Source organism: Rhinolophus ferrumequinum, chromosome 26 (assembly GCF_004115265.2).
Source record: "Rhinolophus ferrumequinum isolate MPI-CBG mRhiFer1 chromosome 26, mRhiFer1_v1.p, whole genome shotgun sequence".
NCBI lineage: Eukaryota > Metazoa > Chordata > Mammalia > Chiroptera > Rhinolophidae > Rhinolophus > Rhinolophus ferrumequinum.
The window spans coordinates 16,889,560-16,914,720 of record NC_046309.1 but is presented as its reverse complement, the minus strand read 5'-3'; the positions used below and the strand labels follow the sequence as shown (position 1 = coordinate 16,914,720).

Genomic DNA, 25,161 nt, shown 5'->3' with positions numbered 1-25,161 from the left:
TTCAGGCACAGTTTTGTGGTCCTGCTGGTTTTTCAGACGTTTGCCCTGATTTAATGTTTGGTGTTTCTGCTTCAACAGTAAACAGGATTTTACCTGGCAGATTAATATTTGATCACAGCTGTCACTGACACTTGAAGTTTTAAAAGCAATAGAGAAATTAGGACTTTGCCAGTTTTTTTCTCTTCACTCTGGCAGCACAACGCAAATCAGGGTACCAAAGAACTTGCTTCAGAGCTCTTGAGAAATGCTGAAAGTTCTCTAGTTCATGCATGTTTCTCTCTTTTTGCTAGTACTTTAAGCATTTCATTTGTTCTTTCGTTTACAAAAATTTTATTAATGCATAAAATATGTATAGAAAAGTACACAAATATTAAATATATAGCCCAATGAATTGTACATATACATTCATTTTTTTTCAACAAATGCTTATTACACCTCCTATAAGGTATAAGAACTATAAGAATTCCTATAAGAACTATAAAGACAAATGAGACAATGACTTTGCCCTCAGAATCTTACATTGTGCTTGAGGAGAAAAGACACATAGATAGATAATGACGATACAAGGGCATAGATGATAAATGCCACAACAGATCATAAATCCACATTCAGACCCCAAATAAGGGGCTTATAAAAGTTCAGATTTCACGAGCGATCATTTCTAGCTGAGCTAATCAGACTTTGTAGGAACATGACACTTCACTGAGCCATGAACTTAACAACATTTTAACAGATGGAGAAGAGTCTCAGGGTTTTCCTGATGAAGAGGATGGGATGACTAAAGCATAGAAGCAAGAAACCTCAAAGTGTAATTGGGAAATGGTGAGGCTTCCAGTTGGACTGGATGAAGAAGTACTTATTTCTGGTTTCTTCTTTTTTTTGCTTTAATCATATTTTTAGTGTCCATCATCCTCTTGTCCCTTTTGTTTGTCCTCTTTGGTCTAGCAAGAGCAAAATGACCCCCAAACACAAAGGAGTAGATAAAGGGGCTGAAGACAATACTGATGAGTGAAGAAAGTCAATCCAAGGAGTGCAGCAGAACAAGAGAGTTTGGAATTGGGGAAAACCAGCATCTTCTTGCCAAAATTTAGGGTCAGCCCTTTTTTTCGGCTTTAATGGTTTCTCTTTGTTCCTTTTTCTCAGGATTTCCTGTCTTTGCCTGGAAAGGAGAGTCAGAAGATGACTTTTGGTGGTGCATTGATAGATGTGTGAATGTGGAGGGCTGGCAGCCAAACATGGTGGGTTACGTCTCTGCTAACATAATCCTGGGGGAGGCGGGGAATTGGCATAGAGAGGGTTTCCCAACAGTAGAAAAGGAAATGCCTCCTTTTCCATCTGATGTACCTAGGCTTCCAGCAGAGCTACATGCTTATTCTCAGGGTACCCCCAAAATACTGACCTTCTTTATAGCCTCAAAGTGCTATAATTGTTAGTGCTGATCCTAGAAGCGTTCATATTCATCTGCAAGGTTAAAATTCTGCTCAGGGTTCACACATGGCTGGTTAAAAAATAAGATGAATGAGTTACCATCCCGTACCACTGTTTACCATCCCACCCCCCAATAACAATAATCTAAACACACAGAGAGAGAGAGAGAAAGAAAGAGAGAGATCTCACGCTCCTGTAGTACTTAACTCTCTAGAATCATATGCTAAATTCATAGTAAACCTGAAGGGATTCCAAGTTCAAATTTCTTCTCTTTATTCATTCTCCACCTTAAGAAATATAACTAGGAAAAGTTTGGGGGTTTTTATTTTTGTTTCACTTTTTTAAAAGATTAAGTTCTTGAAGGCTGATAGCGTATTAAATTCACAAAGAGAAGCAAAAAGCTTGACAGAGCATCAGGCACTCCTACTTTGCGAACATTTCTGCATGTGAGTCAGAAGAGAAATTAGGGAATCAACTGCAAAAAGAATCCCTGAAGCTCTAGTCCAACTATTGCTTGCTGCTAAATACTGCAGAGCGGGCCTCACCCGGTACATAGCAGAGAGAAGCAGCCTACCTTTCTGGATTCTGTGAGCCAGGTCACCTTGCACCATGTGCTGGTTTGAGGAAGCTGGGTTAAAGCTTTCCTATCCTGAAAGGGATAGAGGAGTCGGCTATGAGTCAGCGAATTCCAGCCAAGCTTGAGTATAACAGTAACAGAAGGGAGGGTGACCGACAGGCTCGCAAGAAGGTATGTTAGGGGGTTTCTACTGGAAATATTAATTTTATGGTCATGAACATAGGGAGTACATGGGATTGCTCCCAGAGAGCTTTTATAGACTCTAGAGCCTGCTGGAAAGGTTGAGGAAGAGTAACACAAGGATAAAAACACGTGTCACCCTCAGAAAATAGGACCCATATCTCTTTGGGTCTTGTCAAGATCTAGTACTTTTCCTTGCTTTCCAACCTCAGGAAGATTCCCTGGTGGCAAGGATTTTCTGCAGTAGATTTACATGGTGAGCTCTACGGGCTACATTCATTCAATAAATATTAGGGGTGGCAACTAACCTGTGTTACATGCCTTCGTTAAAAGGGAAAAATGGGTGAGAATAGTGGGACTTAAGAAAGAGTTTCCAGTTGCTCAATCTTTTTTGTCTCTGATTTTTTGTGTGGCTAGGGAATCAGAGGCTACGAGGGAAAACCCCATGAGAGGTTTATCCATGCAGAAGAAGAGAGAGAAACTCAGAGAAGCCTTCCCATTTCTTAGGGCATCTGGTCTGAGGCTTTCTACTGGGAGAAAATAGAGTACAAACTTATAGTATGGAGCAAGTGTAAGAGTTTTCATGAGAGCCCTGCCTCCAATCCCTGCTCTCAGATTAGGTTTAGTTGAGTCTGAGAAAGTAGATCAATAGCAAGAACAGAAGCAAAAAAAAGATCCGGTGGCAGACATGAGGTTGGGGATCCTGTGTACGTACCCAGGGGTCCAGGATGGCATTTTCGGCACCTGCGGGAGAGTTGATAATTGACAGGACTGCGAAATGGGTGCATGCCAGTAGAGGGCAACTCACTTCTGTGGGACTTCCCGAGATGATGGGTATAACAATTTGGAAAGTCCTGCCAAGCATTTCTGACAGCCAAGTGAAGGGCTGAAGTGCCATGGCCTACTGCCTAATAGTATCCTCAGCTGGTCTTTCTTTCCCTTATTTGTAATTCACAGACTTTCCTCTGCGGGGGAAAGCTCCAGTGGGCACAGCATGGCGTTTGGCTTTAATCGCAACCTGAAATACCGTGATGCTCAGAAGCATACGTGCAGACCTGCATGCTGCACAGTCCCCTAGTTATTGTGCATTTGTGTGTTGAGTATGAGTTAACTTGGTGTATTAAGTGTAGGCAAAACCCTACAGTGCTGCCTGGTATTTTGGGTAGGACGCTGCCTATACCTTGGGAAAAGTGAAAAATGAATGAATACAGTTTCATAAACCATTATTCTGGGAGAGAGACGAATTATCTGGTTTTATTTAAACTAAGCTTTGATTGATTATGTTTAAGGTCCTGAATTTAACCAATAGAAATATGCTAATATCACATTGAGGCTTTCTGAATATCTACAGTATACTCAAGAACTAGTGGTCTAGATAAGCACTTAAGTTATTGGTCCCTAAGAAAATCCTCATTGCATTGCTGTGTATTTTGATCGAGTAGGTGTGTCATGTGGGATGACATTTGTCTGTGAGAATTACAATTGGTCTTTCACCCCTCATTGTCTTTGACTTCAGTATAATGACTGGTCATTATACTGGCTTCAAGTTACTTTTCATAACCATATGAGAAATTTGAAATATCCGTAAATTGACAATTAATAATTGGGATATAAGACCCAGAGAAGCGCTGGAAGCTTTGAGTCTTCAAAATGAATGACATTATTGATGCTTATTATTGCAGATCTTGGATGATGGAGGGGATCTTACTCACTGGATTTATAAGAAGTATCCCAACATGTTTAAGAAAATCAAGGGCATAGTGGAAGAGAGTGTTACTGGAGTCCACAGGTAAGGTTTGGCATAGGCATACCTGGTGTTATGCAGCGTAGACATATATCTTGTAATCACATACCTATAGAATACATTATGTTAAAAATTGCAACTTACTGTGATGTGATGAGATCTGAGTCTGCAGATTTGTTTTCTTTAATTAACACAAATAACAAACCTAAAATAGTGAGGGGGGGAAGGGTAGGGAAACAAGTACGGTCCTCATGTTTTCTAGTCATTGTAATGCAATGACTGCTTGTCCCTTTTTGGACAAATTCATTTATTCAATAGGTATTTATTGAACTTCTGCAGTGAACCAGGAACAGCTCTAAGAACTGTGCTAGGGCTCTAGACAAAAACCTGAGCCCTTATAGCACTTACATTCGTATACGGAGAGCAAGGATTTAGGGTTCTGTTTCTCAAATGAACAATAATTCCCTGAGTAAAATTGAAATCATTTCTGTTTGCTATTATTCACCCAGAAAGAACTGAAAGTATGAAATAAAAGTTTTAGGGAAGTAAATTCTTAATATGTCATCATCACTGCTTCAGTATTCTGTGACCTTTTTGAATATACAAAACTATAGGCTGTACCATACCTTCAGACTCTTACAAAGGGTCGAATTTTGAATAAAACACCTGGTTCTGACTTTTAGTTGACTCAATTAAAAAAAAAACCTCCTATATGTTCATATACATATTTATAGGTATGTGTACTAAGATGATAAAATTGAGACTGTTTGAAAGTTAAAATTGTTGCATTTGAGTAGTGGGATTAAAATAGTACTTAAAGTTATTCTTTTTGTAATTAAAAAGGGAAATAAAATTAATAAGCATTTTAAATTTTAATCATTACAATTTAGAAGTGGGTCACATGCCTTTTGACTACGATCTTTATTCTGAGCTGCATAAAGGCTGTAGAAAAATATTGTTTATTTCTCCACGTACACCTAATAGGATCAACTCGTCGTGCCTCATGCTCTCATGCTTATCCAATCAACATATTTCTGGAATTTGATATAAAATTGATGGTAGATTGCAGTATCTCATTGTTTTATGTTCTTCTTGACTTGCCTCATTCTCAGGCTGTACCAGCTATCCAAAGCTGGGAAACTGTGTGTCCCAGCCATGAATGTCAATGACTCAGTCACCAAACAAAAATTTGACAACCTCTACTGTTGCCGTGAATCAATCCTCGATGGGTAATTTTTTATTATTTTTGATGTGAACTTGAGTTGTTGAATTGAAGTTCTAAGTGTTTTCGTTCTGGTTATTTCTGGAAATGATTCATGTAGTACCTCTCGGTCTATCACCACATCATACTCAAGATTTTGTAACCCAGAGCTGCCATTGTTATCACCATTACAAGTAAATCTGTTTTACTTAGAAAAATCAGACTAGCCCTATCTATTGGTGGCAGAGTTTTTATTTGATGACCCTAACAGGCCTGAGACTAACTAAAGTAATTATAAACGTGTAAGCATCTTTCATGGTTTGGGAAAATGTTCCAACTATCATATACTTCTCTGGCCATCTAGAAAGTTGTGGTGAACCAAGAGTCAATTCCCAGTGCGTTTCTAGTTTTCCAAATCTGTTGGGACTGTACGTCTTAACAAACTCTACTTAGATATATATCAACCACTCTCTATACTTGTGTCCCGACATTCCTTCGTTCTTGCTAGGAAGACTCAGTAATTCCCCATCTGAAACCATTAAGTTGGTTTTCACCATGTATAGGCTAATGGGAACATGAAGAAAGGGGCTGCGGGCCACATTACTAACCGTTCTGGACCCCAGGCAGTTTGCGACACTGCAGGCATTGGAGCCAGCAGGACCTTGGTTTGACTAGTGGCTCTGTCATGTATTAACTATCAGGCCTTGGACTAGTTATTTAACCCTCTGTGCCTATTTCCTCATCTGTAAAACAGTGGCAGGAAGACCTACCTCATAGAGTTACTGTGACAATTAAATGAAATAAGGTATGAATCCTGCTGGTCCATGTTAGTTCCCTTGCCCTTTTTCTAGAACCCTGTCTAGACAGTAAGTCCTAAGATGGAGTTAGATCTCAGGGGAAGCTTTTTGCCTTGAATTCTTTTTGTTTTTTGGGGGGTTGGAGGGAATGGAGTGTCCAGTGCAAATTCAAACTGTTGTTAATTATTACTCCTTTGAGTCAATAGTATTATCAGATGGATTGGACATTTGAATGAATTCTCAATCCATCAGTCTTTTAATAGACTGTCCCTAGTTCTGTCCACATGTAAGTGTTATTGTGATGAAAATAGGCTTGTGCCCAATAAAATCAATAATTATCTGGGTATATAGTCATTAAAATATTTACTCATCCACAACTAAATATCTTATTGATTTTTCAAGTCTCAAATCTATGAGCCTAAAATCTGCCTATACTGGGTTCAGTAAAAGATACATGAAGGTACCTATACTAGTTCATAAAAATGGATAAAGTCCCTCCTAAGCAGTCTACCCTGTCAGTAAGAAAGATTCTTTAATATCAGAAAGGTATGAAAGTGAGAATAAGATGCAAGCAGTGGAACAGAAATTGAGGTTAATGAAGAAACAGGAAAACAACTATCTACCAGAAACCTGCTGAGTAGTAAGAGTTCATTGGCACCTTCAGATGGTGAGAAACTTTCCAGTTGGTTCACAGGCAATTGTTCCTCTCAGAGGAGTTGAGAGCAGGAGAACTTAAAGAAGAGGCAAAGTATGCTCCAGGGAAGGTTGCAAGGGAAAGGAGGACATTCGGGCCAATAGTGAGTTCCTGTGAGGAAAGTAGTAGTGATTGATTTTCTGTAGTTCTCAGCTGGTTACACAGTGCACCACAGCTGGGAGGGAATGGCCCCGCTGACGGCTAGAGGACACTTCTGTATTTGGTCTGCAATGCCACAAAGCAGTGTAAGTGTAGCCTCTGGAGACTGAGATTCCACTTGGTAGGAAGAAGAAGGGTATCTCAGGTAGGATTTTCAGATTATCAAATAGATCATATTTCAGGAACTCTTCTAGAAGTTCCTGGGGCTAGAAGAATTAGAAGTCAGAGACTTGACATGACTCTTATACACCACTAGACAGCTTACCCCCATCCCTCCCAAAAAGTCCTTTCTTGACTGTGGTCTTCTCTATCCTTCATCCTCGAACTTTGTGGCAGATCTGCATCCCTAAGATCACAGGGAAATCACTACCTAACTGGAATCCATCCAGGTCTGTCAGCCTATCATTTGCAAGGTAGCAGTGTTGATGAAGTTTCCTTTCTACCACACAGTCATTTGTAGTCAGGAAAGATTACAAATAGTAGTTTGGAAGAGAGGCAGAAAGGCTTGAGGGCAGTCAAAGCAGAGGCAGCTCAGAAATTGGATCTATTGATTTTCCTTGCTGTGTTAGCCGTTCCAGGACAATTGTCCTAAGCCGTGACTTTAGAGGATGGTCGTAGCCCAGCCAGACTTACTCCCTTCACTCAACAGGAATTGCCTCTGCACTTAATTGATGTTTATTGAGTCTCATTTGGGTTTATGGAGTTACACTAGTTCCTCCTGAGTGGAGTTGTCAAATCATTAAAAAGATAGGATTTCTACTTTGCCTTAGGGGTATTTATGGACTCTTTAACAGGAAAGGTTAACAGATAAGAGAGTAGAAAGACCCACAAATATTTGTAGAAACTGTCTATCAGAATAGGCTGGTTTTAGTTGAAAACTTTCTTCTGCCTAGCCAGGGGTTCCTAGACAAGGGAAACTGACTGAACCTATAGAGAAACCAGAAACTTCTACAAGTTCTTCAAGGAGACCCTGAAAACAGTGAGGACCTTTATTCTAATGTCATAGAGAATCAGTGATGAAGTAGAACGTGTCTGAGAAGGCATCTGCCCCAGAAAACTCACTATCTCATATTCAGTGTTGGCGTGTTTCAAAGCTCGTCTCCATCTTGGTGCTCATCACCCTCCCTGTTGAATTAACAGGGCACCTGTTTGCGATGCAGATACTACTAATACTCATTTATCACTGTGGTATTTTATGTGTCTGTCTAATTCAATCAGCTAGACTGTTTCCATTAAGCCAGAGTTTGTCACCTCATGAATAAAAATTACATGATATTTATTTTCTTCTTTATATCTTTTATTTCCAAATATGATCTATTTCAAATGTTATATAATAAATATGTATTGTGTTTAGGTTGAAAAGTTACTTTGTAGTCTGTAGCTTCTTTCCTTCTGTACCACTCCCAACCCAAGCGGTAAAAAAGAAAAAGACTCAAATGTAGATGGAATTGATTGGATAGCATGGAGTGAGAAAATACATATTTTATTAAACCTTCCTTTCTAGGTATTAAATGTATTATCTAGGATAGAAACCAGGTTTTCTTTCAAAATGTGGGGCGGTGGGGAGAACCCAAACATAAAAACAAAGGGACCCAATCTAATCTCAAGGGAGAAACGAGATATTTCTGATTTAATGTTTTTTTTCTTCTAGACTTAAAAGGACAACAGACATGATGTTTGGTGGAAAGCAGGTGGTGGTCTGTGGCTATGGAGAGGTAAGGTTTAACCTTTCAGTTATTAGGTGTTTAAAATGGATTTTGTTGAAATAAAGTAGAATTTTTTATTTGTGTAGACATAAGAATACATTCATTTACTACTTTGGTCAGGAAAAAGTAACTTTAGAGACCCTCTGGTTAGAGTACAGCCTTTCTTTTTCCCTTTGCATATTTGCCATTTGTTCTTAAGCTGATTTTCTGACTGTTCCCATGGACTGTTTGTGAATTCTTTTAGCTTGTGTTTTGATTATAAATCGTGAGTGTGGGTGTCCTTATGCTCATGCATGTGCTAAGTAGGGGCTAGGAGTTTGTTTATCAACTGCATTCATGTATTTGTTTTTCTTATTTTTCCCTAAGCACGAATCAATTCAGTGAAACTCCTTTTGGGGGCGGAAAGGGGGGTACATGTTACCAGAAGATGTGAGAAACGGTTTGCTCATTGACTTTCCTTATTGTGTGTACGTTCCCCCCTCTTCAGGTGGGGAAGGGGTGCTGCGCTGCCTTAAAAGCCATGGGCTCCATTGTATATGTAACCGAGATCGACCCCATCTGTGCTCTTCAAGCCTGGTAAGATGCCAACGCAGACTCGCTTCTCCTACACAGCCATCTAACGTGCGATCGCGTAGCTGCCTCCAAAGAATGGCGTGGTTAATACCACATTTGAACTTAGAGGGGCCCAGATCCTACGAGAGGCTGCCATTAACCGTAAGCGCCTGTCTTTCGAGGACGAAGGAGCTCTGCTCGGAGAGAGCAGAGACTATCAGAGAGGCTCAAAGGTAGAATTCCTGTGGAAGTCTCCCCTTACCTTCTCCGTGTGAAATCCTTCTCCCTTTGAAAACAATGATCAAAAAAGAAATAGCTGGTACCAGATCCTTCCTGATGGGATGCACTGAAAAGAGCACTTCTGTAATATTCCTTCCCCAAATGTATATCCTAAATCTAATCAGGAGGACACATCAGACAAATCCAAATTAAAGGGAAAATCTGCTAACCCTGAGGGAAGGGTATACGGGAGTTGTTTTGTAGTATTCTTGTAATTCTTAAGTTTGAAATGATTCCAAAATTAAGTGTTAAAAAAAAGAATAGTCCCTTTCCCATCTGTAAAATGTGAGTAATCTTACCTACCTCAAAGACTTGTGAAAGTGCTCTATGATTATATGTTATATAATAAATACATAATTATATAAAGTATAGAGCTGCTGTCACATAATAAATTCTCACTAAGCGGTAGCTATTATATTATTAAAATTGTTTCTTGCCATCTACAGCAAGACGGAAAAATCACTGTCCCTATAAACTACTGCCATGCCCTAGTGTCTGTAGCCTGGATAGCCCACCCAATTTTTACCATTAACAGAGGAAGGTTCCCAGGATCAAATGAGGCATGCCATGAAGATTTGACTGTAATCATTTTCCCCTACTCTACCACTCCTCGCACATCCTAGCCATCACCCCACAGGTTTCCCCAGCAGAGTCGTGGGCTTTCTCTGGGTCGGGGCTCTAGCACACTAAGGGAACTCTCACCATTCTAGTACTTTTAGGGTTCGTTAGAGAAACCTGAGCATGCTTTAATACTGATTGAGATACTAATTCAAATTATGGACGTGAACTGATCACTTACTATATATTAGGTACTGTGCTGAGGATGAATAAGATGAATAGAGGACTGAGACAGGTCCCTGCTTGTAGACGCACACAGACAAATAACCATTGTGCAGTGTAGTAGGTGCTGTGTTGGAGGTGAATACCACATGCATCTGTAGGAGCATAAAGGCAAACCATCTAACTAAAGAGCAAGGGCAGCGTCAAAAGAGGTGTCAATAGAGCTGAGTCTTCAAACTTGTGTAAGTGATTTCTTGGAAGTTTGGAAGTAAATTCCAGGTACCGGAAACATGTGCTTAGTCACTGAGGAAGGAGAGAGCACAGCATATTTAAGAAGCTCGAAGTATTTTAATATAGCTAGCCAGTAGGATAAATTTGGGGGAGTGGTAATGTCTGAGGTAGGAATCATATGTCTAATATAATCATACATCAGTATAAGTATTTGGGGCTGATCCTGAGGTCAGGCAATCTCACTGAAGCATTTCAAGCAAGGAAGTGACACAATCCAAATTGCATTTAGGGAATCAGTCTGCAAAATGAATTAGAGAGACGTAAATCTAGAGACAATGAGATCGATTCAGATGCTACTGTAGAAAAAAGATGCTAAGATGCTAAGAAGAAAGAATAAGACCCGCACATAAGCAAGGCCCGCACATATGGGGAGGAGGGGACAGATTCAAGAGACAGCGTCAATTAGGGAGAGGCAGTCGGCTAGGACATTCTAGTTTATTTGGCTTATACAAGTGGGTGAACAGTGATGCTGTTGATCAAGATAGAAAATGTCGGAGAAGAAATAGATAGGGTGGGGGGTGTGAAGAAGATAGTGACTTTCTTTTTAAACACAGTAAGTTTGAGATCCTTGTGGGACATCGAGGAGGAGCTAGCCAGGAGATAATTTGATCCATGGCTCTGAAGCTTTGGAGAGATGTATGCTAAAGATACAGATGTGAAGTTCAACCACCTGATGAGACAGGCAAAGAGTTAACAGGAGCGAGCTTGTGAGCTAGGAGGAATGAGCTTAAACATTTAACCACTTAGCTCTGAACCCCTGGCTAGCACTGCACCTGCAGGCTGGCAAGCACCTTACATCCATCATAGGTAGGAACAGAACAGTTCCCAATTGCAACAGCAACCCCCTGCAAGCTGATATTCATCTTAGATGGAAACAGGACAGTTCCCAGGAGAAGACAATTGTACCAGCAGCCCCCCTGCAAGCTGACAAGCACCCTACATCCTGCATGGAAAATGTAAAACCCCAGCTAAACAGAAACTCATAGCAGCTGTCCCTATCGGACTCTGCCCTGGCAAACTCCTTTTGCCAGTATCTCTCTTCCAAACAGAACTATCTTACTCTCTGTCTCTGTCTGACTTTCAGTAAACCTTTTCTTGCTCTCTCACTTTGTAGAGTCTCGTGAATTATTGCACATTCTGTGAATGACGAGGGGTTAATTCTACATCAGGACACCACCTACGAGTGGTCATTGGCAGTCAAGGAAAAGATATGGATAAGTGCTAAAAGAACAGAGAAAAGGATTCCCTACAGAATACCAGCATTTAAAGATTGACTGAGAGGGGTGGCCGGTTAGCTCTGTTGGTTAGAGCGTGGTGCTGGTAGCATCAAGGTTGCCCGTTCGATCCCCGCATGGGCCACTGTGAGTGGTGCCCTCCTTAAAAAAAAAAAAAAAATTATTTATATATATATATATATATATATGAAAACCAGGAAAAAACAGTATCATAGACTCCAAGGAATATAGTTTTAAGAGGGCAATTGATGTTTAATGTAGCAGAGGAAATCAAGTAATATAAGAGTCTAAGGAAAACAATTTATTTCTGCATTCAGGAGATTATTGATGATTTTGGGGAGAGTAGTTTCAAGGGGGAGTAGGTTCAGTGATAAAATGGTACTTTCTAGAAACTTGATTGGGATATCTCATTGTTAATCCTGTCTCCCTATTATCAGGAAGAATCAGGTTCCGGTGATGTGAAAGAACCTTTTATTTCTGTCCTGTATGAACTAAGGAAATAGTTTGAATTCTTCACTGCTAAGAATAGTCCAGCTATATCAAGAAGTGATAGTGTAGGTACCAAAAGAACTTGGTAATAGCTTTTGAGGTTCTGTGGCAAAAGGCTCCCCAGCTGTCTCTTTAGGTTAATTATTATGCTTTATTTCTACAGCATGGATGGATTTCGACTGGTGAAATTAAATGAGGTCATCCGACAAGTGGATATTGTTATTACCTGTACAGGTATGATTATGACATACAAAATGGGGTGGCACTTGGGAACGCTTTCATGGAACAAGCGAAAAAATGACTTGGGGAAATGTTCTGAACGAAACCAAAGTCCGAAAGCCAAAAGTAGTAGTCCACAAAACCAGTCAATCTTTCACGTTCTTCCTGCCTCTTTAGAGCTCTGACCAAAAGTATACATTAGGTCATCCCTAGAGGAAAGTTTCTCCCCATCCCTTTGTTCTATATCTCCATCCATCCTCAGCTACCTAGACGATAGCTACAGATGAATTTTATTTGGGAAGCCAGATCTTACATTTGCACATTTGATGTTTTTTATCTTACCTCCCAAAGTGATGGATATTTCTTGCTAGTCCCTGTAATTAAAGCCAGGCTAGAGAAAAATTGTTCATAGTTAGAAAAAGTGGGGAAGGTAGCTGTGTTAATTCCCAAAGAGGTAGATTTTGTGTCTTAGAGAGGAATATGTAGAAATAGCTAGTTTCTTGGACTGAGATTTTATCTTTATGGGAGAACTATGAAGTGTTGGAACATTGGTTTTCTTTTATATTGTATTTGAGAGGAAGAAAATCAGAATATTTAAGAATAGAAATATATTTGCAGCTTCAGGGAGAGCTGGGGACAGAGAGGAGGGACCATAAGGAACTGTTCTTTCTTCACATGAATCCCATCAATGTCTTTTTTAAAATAGCTTTATTGACATGTGATTAAATACCATAGATTTTACCCACTTAAGTGTACAATTCAGTGTTTTACAGCAAATTCATAGGGTCATACAACCATCGCCACAAGCTAATTTTTTTATTGAGCTATAACACACAAATTATAAAAGTCACCCTTTTAAAGTATACTGTTCAGTGATTTTTTTAGTAAAGTTGTGCAACATCCCATCTTCTAATTACAGAACATTTTCATCACCCCAAAAAGAAACCCCATACTATTAGCAGTCACTCTTCATTCTGCCCTTCACCTTTCCCCAGCCCTCAGCAACCATTAATCTATCTGTCTGTATAGATTTGCCTATTTTAGACATTTCATGTAAATGGAATCATACAGTACGTTGACTGGCTGTATGATTGTGACTGGCTTTTTTTACTCAGCATAATGTCAGGATTTATCCATGTCATGTGGCATGTATCAGTATTTCATTCCTTTTTATTGTTGAGTAATATTCCCTTTTAAGGATTTACCACATTTTATTTATCCATTCATCAGTTGATGGACACTTGAGTTGTTTTCACTTTTAAGCTATTAAGAATAACGCGGCTATGAACATTATGTGCAAGTTTTTCCGTGAACATGTTTTCAGTTCTATTGGGTGTATAATTATGAGTGAATTGCTGAACCATATGGTGGCTGTAATGTTAACATTTTGAGGAACTGCCAAACTTTTCTACAGTGACTGTACCATTTTACAATCCCACCCGCAGTGCATGAGAATTGCAGTTTCTCCACATCCTAGCCAATATTTGTTGTTGTCTGTCTTTTTGATTATAGCTATTCTAGTAGGTGTGAAGTGGTATCTCATTGTGGTTTTGATTTGCATTTCCCTAATAACTAATCACATTGAGCATCTTTTCACGTGCCTATTGGCACATCTTCTTTTGAGAAATTCAGATCCTTTGCTCATTTTTAAATTGGATTGTCATTTTATTATTGAGTTGTCTAAGAGTTATTGAAGAATTTTGTTACAAGCCCTTAGCTCTTATATGATTTGCAAATAAATATTTGTCCTGTTCTGTGGGTTGTCTTTTCACTTTCTTGGTGGTATCATTTGCAGCACAAAAATTTATGATTTTGGTGTAGTTCAGTTTATTTTTTCCTTTGTTTCTTGTGCTTTAGATGTTATATCTAAGAAAACATTGCCTAACCCAAGGTCACAAAGATTTATTCCCATGTTCTGCTAAGAGTTGTATAATTTTAGGTCTTATATTTAGGTCTCTGATCCATTTCAAGTTAAATTTTACATGCAGCGTGAGGTATGGGTCCAACTTCATTCCTCTTCATGTGCCTATCTCCTCTGTTTTTAAGGTAACAAGAATGTGGTAACCAGAGAGCACTTGGACCGTATGAAGAATAGCTGCATCGTTTGTAACATGGGACATTCCAATACAGAGATAGATGTGGTAAGATCAAGCGACTCATCATTGGGGACTTTTTTTTCCTCCATGCCAAGAAACAAACTGAAAGAGGAAAGAACAGGGTCACCAACCGTCCTAAACATGACTGTCCTGACAGAGCTGTCTACAGTCTGGTCACTTACTAGCCCCATGACCTGTGCTTGTGGATAATATAAAGCTTCTTTGTCTCAACGTAATTATTTCAAATGATTGTTTGCTTCCACCCAAGCTTCATGCCTATTTACACTATAGGCCATTTTATCTTTACATTTAGGATTGAGAGCGGGTAAATTCAAAACTACAAAAAGGATACAATAAATGTGAGTCAGTGTGGTAGTCAGTATTTGGGGAATGTTTAATTTTACCATGAAGGTGAGATAGGTAGATTGGTCCAAAGAAATCAGTCAAAGGAGAGAAATCTGTGGATTAGAAGGAGAATGTTGCTTAAGATTTACTGTGTCTGTCAAATGCTGTGGTTTCTCTTTTTTCTCCCTCTTTCATTGGGCCAGGTCTCCCCTTAACTATTTTCCAAACTATAGTAAGTTTGGAAAATACTGTAGGTGTCACAATGAACTCAGTAGTACGTGTTCCTCATGTTCCTCAAACCTGAACTATCCTTTTGGATGTCTAACTTGATTGCATTCACCCTAAAACTTTCCAATCCAGCATAACACTTGGTCATACTAAGTTGCCCAAGTAATAGTTAATAGAAGTGTTATTTATTTCTTTTCAGACTTACCAAAATATCTCTCAGTGTGACTTTCACTCTGGTTTTTAATTTTTATGGCATTTTTCTGGCACAGCTGTATTTCCCTCTGGGTAAATGGCTCAAGCAAAGCATGCTTTCATCTCCACTGAGGGCTGCTCTGATTGAGCTTCAGCATTGCCAGGTAAGGATCAGTTGATATATTGAGAGACTGTTGGATAGTATCTATTTGAAATGGATTCTCATCTATTTTAAATGGTTTCTCTTTTTAACTCTGTGCTCTATTCTTCTATTTATAAAAATAGCTGGACAAACAACCTACCAAAGCCTGTTTCTACCCTTGATGTTTTTCAGTGGCATGGCTCCATTATATAAAATACCATGTCTTACCATGATATTTTGCTTATAATGAATCATTTAGTTAGTTCTTTTTTTGTTAAGTTTTACTTATGTGCCATGCTGTCCCTTTAGTAAATGGTCAAAGATATTAATATTTCTAATACTACCTAGCATATGATTGTACTTTTCGGGATTCATCTGCTTGTACAGCCCCCAAATGGGAAAAGTTTAGGTAGTCATACTCTGAGCCCTAATGAAAACACTCCTGATTAAGGGGACGGGGAAAGCATTTTCCCTTTTAAACCCTCAAGAAGCTCTGAGATAAAAATAATTCCAAATGCAATCATATAATATTTATATTTTTACTTTATCTCATTTCATCCTTTTGGCCACCCCATAAGTCATTATTATCCCTGACTTTCAATTGGGAAACTAATAAGTACATTGTTCAGTCATACACATTGATTAAAAAATGAAATTGGAATACAAAATTCAGGGGTATTTTACCTCTAGTCCAGTTAGTGTTTCATTGTGTTTTGTTTTCCTGATGTTGTACTGTTACCTCCTCATGATTTCCAGATTAACTTCAAATTGAGATGGTAATCTCTCCTCTGAGGGCAGCCTACACATAAGTAATCTCTCAGCATAGAGCCCAGGAGACTCTTTACCTTCAATCACAAACATTTATTGTGTGACTGCTATATGCCTCGTGCTTGGAATCAATGAACAAAACAGGCAAACAAACATTCCGGCCTTCAAGGAGCTTACGTTTTAAAAGAGAAAAAAGACAATTAACACAATAAGTAAAATTTATAGTATGTTAGAAGGCAAAAGCACCACAGAAAAAAGAAGTAGAGCATGGTAAGGGGAGTCAAGAGTGCTGCGTTGTAATTTTACGTAGAGGGATCAAGGTATAAGCCTCATTAAGAAAGCAATGTTTGAGCAGACTTGAAGGAACTAGCCATATGAACTTCTAGGTGAAGAGCTTTTCAAGAAGAGAGAACAGCCAGACCAAATGTCCTGAGGCAGGAAGGTGCCTAGTCTGCTTGAGGATCAACAACGAGGCCAGTATAGTTGGAGCAGGATGAAGTAAGAGAGGTAACACGCCAAGTATGATAGGACTTCTTAGGCCATTGTAAGAATTTCTCTTTATATTCTGAGAGAAATAGGGAGCCATTGTAGGATTTGTAACAATCTGACTTTTATTTTAAAGGAATTACTTTTATTTTATTTTTATTTATTTATTTTTAAGAGGAACAGGACTTTATTGGGGAACAGTGTGTACTTCCAGGACTTTTTCCAAGTCAAATTGTTGTCCTTGCAATCTTAGTTGTAGAGGGCGCAGCTCAGCTCCAGGTCCAGTTGCCATTGCTAGTTGCAGGGGGTGCAGCCCACCATCCCTTGCAGGAGTCGAACCGGCAACCTTGTGGTTGAGAGGACGCGCTCCAACCAACTGAGCCATCTGGTACTGGCCCATGTGGGAATTGAACCGGCAGCATGGAGCTCCAACCGCCTGAGCCACCTGGCCGGCCAGGATTGTTTTATTTTAAAAAGGTCACCCTGGCTTCTGTGTTGTGACTAGGCCTAGTTTTGCAGGTAATGCTAGGTAGCCCTAGGATCTGCCACAGACACTAGCTAAGGGCCATCTCTCAGCTCTCTGTGCTCTTTGTAGTAGTAGGTGTATGGCTCAACCAAATGGTCCAGAAAAGGAGATGCTCAGAAGAACTTTGGAAAAGTTAAGTTAAACTCAACCTTTGATGGTAGTATCACAGGGCATGTAAATGAAATTTAAGGAAATAGCAAACTCAACTAATAATTAAAACCAGAATGTTCATTCACTATTTAGCAAATTTGTATTGAATACTTGCTCAGCTCTATGCCCAGTGCTTGGCTGAAGACTAGCAGTGCACAACATACAGCCTCTCCTGGACCTTGTTGGCTACTGTAGGAGACAGATGCTAAATAGGTGGTGTTGTCAGTTAGTGTCTAGTGTTGAAGAAAAACAGTGAGGTGCGGACACTGACAGTGCTAGTTTAGTTAGGGTGATCAAGGAAGGTCTCTTTAAGGAGATAACATTTGAACAGAAATCTGAATGAACTGAAGGAGCAAGCCATCTGAGCATTCTATTCAGAAAAAATGGTGAGTAAAAGACCCTGAGGTAGAAATGTGCTTAATGTGTTTGAGAAACAGAAAAGATGCCGTCTTGGCAGGAACAGAATGGGCAAGGGGACGAGGAGGAGAGGCAGCGCAAGGAGACAGTGGGTTACGTGGAGCTTTGTAGGGCATGATAAGGACTTCAGGTTTTATTCTGGGTACAAGGGAAGCCATGGGAAGTTTTTGAACCAGTGCCTGACTGGTTCAAAAAATCTGACTTACGTTTTAAAAGATTACTCTGACCGGTAAAGAAAACACTTCTGGAGCTTGAGTAGTGATAAAGACAAGGGGAGGCTCTGTCAGTATTTACAGTGACAGAAGGTGGTAGCTTGGATTAGATGGGTAAGCAGTGATAAGAAGTGATACCTTATGAAGGTAGGACCTATGGGATTTGCCAAATGGATTCGGTGTGGAGTGTGAGAAAAAGAGAGGAGAGTCACTGTAAGTCAACTGAGTGAAACTGCGAAGGAGAATGATTTAGTAAGTTTTTGCCCAGATATTTTTAGTAATCAAAAATTTAAGGACCAGACTCAGCATGAGAGACTTTGAGGCAGAGCTACACAGCCAAGCCACTCATGAATTCCTGATCCACAAACAGTTTTAGAAAATAAATGTTTAGGGCCAGCCCAGTGGCTCAGGTGGTGGGAGCGCCGTGTGCCTAATGCCGAGGTCTCCGGTTTGATTCCCACATGGGCCAGTGAGCTGCACTCTCTACAGCTAAGATTGTAAACAATGGCTCTCCCTGGAGCTGGGCTGCCATGAGCGGCCAGTGGCCAGCATGAATGGCTGGCAGCCATCGTGAATGGCCGGCAGCCAACAGAGCTGCCCTGAGCTGCTGTGAGTGGCCGACCGACGACTGGCGACCAACCGCCTCAGCCAAGGGGAGCGCAAGGCTCATAATACCAACATGGGCCAGGGAGCTGTGTCCTACACAACTAGAATGAGAAATAACAGCTTGAACCGGAGTGGGGGAGGCTGGAAGAAAGGGGGGAAAAAATTAAGGGTTTTTTAAAGTAGAAATGTATAGTTTTACCTAACATTGAGATGTTGACTGCTGCATTTTTAGCAGGGAATAGCTCATCAGGAGTTGCTCGTTTAGAAAGCCGCATTTTTTTTCCTGAGAAATACTAATGCTTTGAATTCTTAGGGGACTTGTGATAGGGATTGCGCTCTTAGCTTTTTGGCCACATCTTTCATGTATTTCCTCTCCCTTGAAAGCAGACCTCCTTACCTGTATGCATCACATAGAAGGCCTGTATGATTGTAAGCTTCACAGTTCAAGTGTTTAAACCAGGGGTGTCCAGACTTTTTTCAATGTTTTTCACCAAGGGCCACATGCGGTAAAATACACAAACAGCCGGGCCACTCACTCGAGGTGAAGTACGTATTGCCTCACCTGGTTTATTTAAGTAAACTAAATATATTTCTGGAATTTTCTGCGGGCCAATTAAAAATGGATTGCGGCCGCAGTTGGCCCGCGGGTCGCAGTTTGGACATCCCTGGTTTCAACCATTAGGTACAAATGCTTTAAAAGTTTGTCACCCAGAGAATTACAACCTGAGGCTAGCTATTAACAACGTGCTTTGTAACACTAGAACCACAGTTGTTCTCCCTGAAAAAAAAAATGATGTGTGCTGTTCAAAATCATGTAATAACAGTTTGTGCAAGCATAGTAACTGGCTAGTTTACAGTGGGACATACATCGAGTTTGGGGAGGTAGTCTGCACAGGGAACGTTTTTCCTGGTAGATTGCTTAGTGATTATAAATCTACAGTAAAGACAATTGGATGTCTTTACAGAAATTTTATAAAGCTGTGCTAGCAATAGGAAACCCTTCTTTCGAGTAGTGTGACTGCCAAATAGACCTTAAGGGGTTATTGGAGCTGCATGGACAGTGCTAAACATCATTCCACCAAGTTTCTCTTCAAACCCCGTTTTTAAACTGACCCTCAGGTCTTTTGCTTGCATCGTAGCCATTCCAGGGCTCTCATAAACTGCCTCTACTAAGCATTGATCATTTTATGAGGTTCATAAGAAGTGTCCTTTCTTTGATTCCAACATATCTTTTTTCCCAAGGAATACTTTGTAATACCTCCTTCTAACGAGAGAAGATTCTCGTTAATCATGGAGTAACTCTTCAGTCCCGGTCACCAAGATTGCTTGTCTTCTGGAAGATTAAGAGTGTGAGACACTGAGAACTTGAAGTACTTTAAAGTCCCATCATCTCAATAAAAAAATACCAGTGTCACCAAGGAGTATCTCTTGGCTCTCTGTGGGTATTGCCTTCCATGGTGATGTTTCTACAGGCTAAAGGATTTATTTTGTATATCCTTAATTTCCCCAAATTGTCTTTGCTTAAATTTCTTTTTAACTCTATTTACAGTGTTTATTTGTAAGACTTCTTTTTAAAATTCTAATTTTAAAATAATACTTTCCTAGATTAAAATTGCAAACAATACAATTGTGTTTAAAGTAAGAAGTAAAAAATTTACAAAATTGAGTGTATAGTATATTGTTCTGCAACTTGACTTTTTCACTTAAGAATAATGAATGGTGTTCATGTTAACACATATAGATATGCTTCTTTTTTTAAAGAATTGCATAATATTCCATTGTGTGGAATTATCCTGATTTACTTAGCCATTCCCTTGTCAATTTCCATTTTTGCTATTACAGATAGCAATGGATAAACATTCTTGCACACTTACATTTCTGAACTTGAGCAAGAGCTTTAAAAGTGAAAGTGATTGATCAACGATTAGATATATGTAAAATTTTGTTAGCTACTGCCAAATTGCCATCTAGAAAGGTTGAATCAATCTGTGAAATTTGACAGCTCAAGAAATTTTATATTTCCTATCTACCTAATAAAGAAATGGTCCAGACCATTAAAATAGTCCTTAATATACTGAAATATAATTATGTATCTATCTTTCCCACTAGATTGATAACGAAATGAAGATACAGTCCCTGTCCACAAATAGCTCACAGTCTAGCAGAGGAATCCACAGACTTATCTATAATAGTGTCTTTTACTACAGTGCCTAGAATATAGTATGCACTCAGTAAATGATTATTGTGTAACTGAAGTGTTTCTCTTTATTGGTCTGAGAACTACTATTTGGCAGAACTTCTCAATTGTACCAACTTGAGCCAATGGGTAGTCTTAGAATACAGACGTCCTCTCTGTTGTAGGCATTGCCTATCGGAAGAAGGAAGTTGTTGTCTTAAGTCTAAACCCTGTGACTGTTATTTGATTGCTGCTGTTAATCAACTTAACATTTCTTCTCTTGTTCTCGGAATATACATTATACAGAAATGGAAGGAGGGTGAGCCATTGGGAGCTTTACTCTACCATTAAGCATTCCTCTAAAGGCTACCTCACATTTGCACTTAGGTCACAAAGCTTCTATAACTTTAGGGTGAACCACCATCATGGAGAAGGTGGAACATGGGACACTGGGACATGAGGGCAGAACTGGGGCGCCAGCATGCTATGTTGAGGCCGTTCAGCCTTCTCTAACTAATCTCACTCAGCTCTGATCCTCCTTTTTTCTGTGTCTCTTCAGCACTTACGTATTCAGTTGGCACTGTATTAATTTGCACTTGTTTGCATGTTGCTTTGTAAGTATTTTAAAGGCTTTTCTCCCCCTCACATATGTATTGTGTCCCCAACAAAATAAGAGCTTTTTGAAGGCAGAAACCATGTCTTTGGTTTCTTTTGTATTTCCTGTAGCACCTTTTACTGTGCTCAGCAGAGAGTGGGCGTACAGTATATGTTGTGGAATGGCACCCACAGTGATCCCTCCCTGGCTGGGCCTAAGATTAAATTCCCTGAAATGGAACAGTCCTAAACCACCCAGGACAGGTATTCTCCATCTGGCATGTTGGTTGCTCCTTTCAACTTGCTATTTGAAATGGCTCCCTTCAGCATCTTTCTGTCCGCAACGTGGGACTTGGCATGGCTGATGATGTGCTTGCTGTATGTATTCCAGGCAAGTCTGCGGACTCCAGAACTGACCTGGGAGCGAGTGAGATCCCAAGTGGACCATGTCATATGGCCTGATGGCAAGAGGATAGTATTGCTGGCAGAGGTAAGACCTGAGGCTGGTAAGAGATTTAGCCTTGACAGGAGAGAATGCAATAATACCCAGGTCCTCTCCTCCTCATGTTCTCTCATACTTTCAATTTCTCTTAAGTACAAGCTAAACTATTTTACCAGTGGATTTTACATCTAATTGTGAAAGGTCTTTTCATTCGGCAATTAAGAAACTATTTCGGTTCACCACTTTTCACCAATTATCCTGTCTCTCCGTGTCACTCTACAGGTTGAGTCAGATAATGACTATTACTGAGAAAGAAATTAGCAGATAGAACCACTGCCACTTTGAGTGATGCTTACAAAGAGATAATGTCATTTGTGGGATGGTTTAATCAGTAAGCACAAAGATTCCTGACTATAACTAAGACTATCTTAGGCAAACTCTGGGAAGATCATGTGTTTGCTGACAGAGTCCCTGTTTTTGAGTGTCCATTTCCCTGAATTGAGCCAGACATGTAGTAGACACCCAGCTATATACGGGTTGTGTGATTGATAGTTTCCTCTCCTGGCTTCTTCTAGCTCAGACTTACTCTTGACTTGCATTTTACTTAGCCTTCTTTGTCAAAATTTGGACATGTTTCCTTTCCTGAAAGCTTCTCTTCCTTAGTCCTAGATTCCTGACAACTATAACGAAGCCCCCTGCTCTTACCTTGACATTTTTTCTTCGTCAGGGAAAGATACCAAAATAACAAGGAGGATAATAATACTTTTTATTTTAATTAAAGAAACTGAATTTGAAAATGTAAAATATATACTGTCTTCACTAGGAGCCCCTAAATTTATGTTGAGTATCCTTCCTGTTCTTTTCACCTTTCCTCACCTTATCTCACCTTCTCAAATACTTTAGGGCATCTGTAACGGGACTGAATTATTTCTTCACAAGAAACGGGTTGTACAGGGAGGAGAGAGGAGGGGAGGAGCAGGTGGTGAAATATTCATTAATTGCTTTGATGTCAGCCCACTGTCTGATGACTTATTTCTAGTTGCCCTGGGAGGTCTCATGTCGTAATTTTGGTGACTAAAGCAAGTACCACAGTTGTTTTTGGTTTCTATGGTTGAGCAAACAAAGGTGGTCAAGGAAATAAAGCAGGGAAGGATGGCATTGGAGGCAGTTTCTAGCTCTTATAGTCTCTGAAACACCCACTCAAAATACAAAGCAGTCCTTGAATTCAGGGGAACCAAACTGAGGAAGAAGAACAAAAATTATCACGGCTTCCTAAATCCAACAATATCTCCTCTCACTCCCTGGAGAGATTGCCCCTGAATTTGACTAGATTATTGTTTAGGACTGTCTTTCAAAGGAATGCCGATAGGTTAGGAGGATATTCTGCTGTAGAAAGTAGAAAATTCAAGAGAATATACCCTTCCTTGACATAAGCTTCACTATCATGTGACCACCTCTATTCCTTTTCACATCATCCCAGAGATCTTTCACCTATTACCTCCATCAAACATCCAGAATTTTTTGTGGTTTCACTTAAATGTCAATCAATTAATTTCTATGTATTGAACACCTGCTTTTTGCCCAGCAATGTTCGTTGGGAAGTATTTGGAAAATGGCAGGCATGCTCTTCCCTCACTCCTCAAAGGCCAGAGGCTCTGTCCTAACCAGTTTGTGTCTTAACCCTTGCTGTGTAGGGCCGTCTACTGAACCTAAGCTGCTCCACAGTGCCTACATTTGTGCTTTCAATCACCGCTACTACTCAGGTAAGGCGTCCGGAGTGGGAAAGCAGTCACAAAACCGTTAGGGTTCACGTGCTGTGAATGGCGTGTCAGCAGCCATCTCTCTGCTTTTCTAGGCTCTTGCCTTGATAGAGCTGTACAATGCTCCTGAGGGTCGCTATAAGCAGGATGTCTACCTGTTGCCCAAGAAAATGGGTAAGCATATGCTCTTCCTTCCCTGTCCTTACCGAAGTCGTTCAGAGTCAGAGGCTAAACGAAGTTTGGGAGAATTATATTTCTCATGGAGAGAAACAGAAGATATGTTGATCTTGTAAAGTAGGAGCTAGGATTCCTGGGTTCCATCCTCACTTGTTTTATCACATTTTCCACATGAGTTGCACTAGTGAAGTCATGACGCTTTGCTGTGATTTATTTTACCTGCTTGTGAATTTTAAGGATTTTCTCTCTTAAAGTATCTTGTATGCGAGAATCTCAAAAGAGAAAAAAATTCCCCCGAGAGAGAAGAGAAATAGACTTATTCCAGTTCTAGGCTGCTAGGTAGCCCCTACCAAACTTTTCCCAGACCAAGAAGACTTTCATGCTACACCATCTAACTCTCACCCCATTGTTTCAGGCCAAAGGGAAAGATTCTAAGCAGCTTCTGTTAACAGTTTAGTTATGTGGGTGGGTTTTTTTTGTTTTGTTTTCCCCCCCTTCTTCCGCCTCCCCTGCCTACTCCGGTTCAAGCTGTTGTTTCTCAGTCTAGTTGTGTAGGGCACGGCTCCCTGGCCAATGCTGGTATTATGAGCCTTGCGCTCCCCCCAGCTGAGGCAGTTGGTCGATAGTCGTCTGCAACCAGCAGCTCACAGCAGCTCTCGCTGGTAGCCAGCCGCTCACGGACGGCTGCTGGCCGCTCATGGCAGCATATGGTAGCCCACAGAAGCACTCAGCTGCCCAGCTCCAGGGAGAGCCATTGTTCACAATCTTAGCTGTAGAGGGCGCAGCTCACTGGCCCGTGTGGGAATCGAACCCAACCACCTGAGCCACCGGGCCAGCGCCTATGTGGGTGTTTTATATAAGAGAAACATTAAACTGTCTTAAATTTTTAAAGAACCTGCCTCGAGCACTTGAACTGGTATGTGTGTTTATAAACTCCCAAGGCAAAGATCAGGGAATAAATCAGCTTCTGGTTTTGTTTTGCTTTAGCACTAGATACACAGCAACTGTTAGAAGTTTAATAGACATTGTGGAAGGATATAAATTAGATAGAATATTCCATATTCTGACTGAATATATAATGAAGTTAGGGAGACGAAACAAATATGTAGGAATGGCGTAAGATTCTGAATAAATAATATGTATTCAGGTAAGAGAATGTAAACAAAAACTCATAAGAGAATTCAGCATACTGAAAGCAAGGCAATCTGTTATCATTCTTAGTCATTCCTTTCTGATTTCCCAGATGTTAGTTTTTCTGAGTGACTGAAAGTATCATACTCAAGGCAGAACTAAAGTTGGAGCTTCCCATTTTTAATCCTCCCACTATCCCATCTTTTCTTTTAGACCCTAAGGCCTGTTGCTTCTTTCATTTGTCCCTCACACTTTCTGGGGAGAAGGAAAGTTCAAGGCTGAAGCAGCTTGTAAGGAAGAAAGGTTATATGGCTTTGAAAAGCACAGGGCTTGAAGCTCATGCAATCATTCCTTAGAACTGAGGGCCAGTGAGAAAAAGTTG

At 40.1% G+C, this 25,161-nt stretch overlaps 1 protein-coding gene across 10 annotated transcripts in view; it reads left to right on the top strand.

Moving 5' to 3' along the window:
• The window catches only part of AHCYL2 (adenosylhomocysteinase like 2), a 137,745-nt gene that overhangs the window by 108,923 nt on the left and 3,661 nt on the right, over window positions 1-25,161 (top strand). For all 10 annotated transcript variants that reach the window (XM_033098745.1, XM_033098743.1, XM_033098747.1 and 7 more), the window contains 10 exons: window positions 1,144-1,238; window positions 3,868-3,974; window positions 5,042-5,158; window positions 8,432-8,495; window positions 8,974-9,062; window positions 12,276-12,346; window positions 14,378-14,472; window positions 21,661-21,759; window positions 23,406-23,474; window positions 23,567-23,645. In XM_033098745.1, coding sequence (XP_032954636.1) covers window positions 1,144-1,238; window positions 3,868-3,974; window positions 5,042-5,158; window positions 8,432-8,495; window positions 8,974-9,062; window positions 12,276-12,346; window positions 14,378-14,472; window positions 21,661-21,759; window positions 23,406-23,474; window positions 23,567-23,645 — 885 coding nt within the window. The remainder of the gene's footprint in view (window positions 1-1,143; window positions 1,239-3,867; window positions 3,975-5,041; window positions 5,159-8,431; window positions 8,496-8,973; window positions 9,063-12,275; window positions 12,347-14,377; window positions 14,473-21,660; window positions 21,760-23,405; window positions 23,475-23,566; window positions 23,646-25,161) is intronic.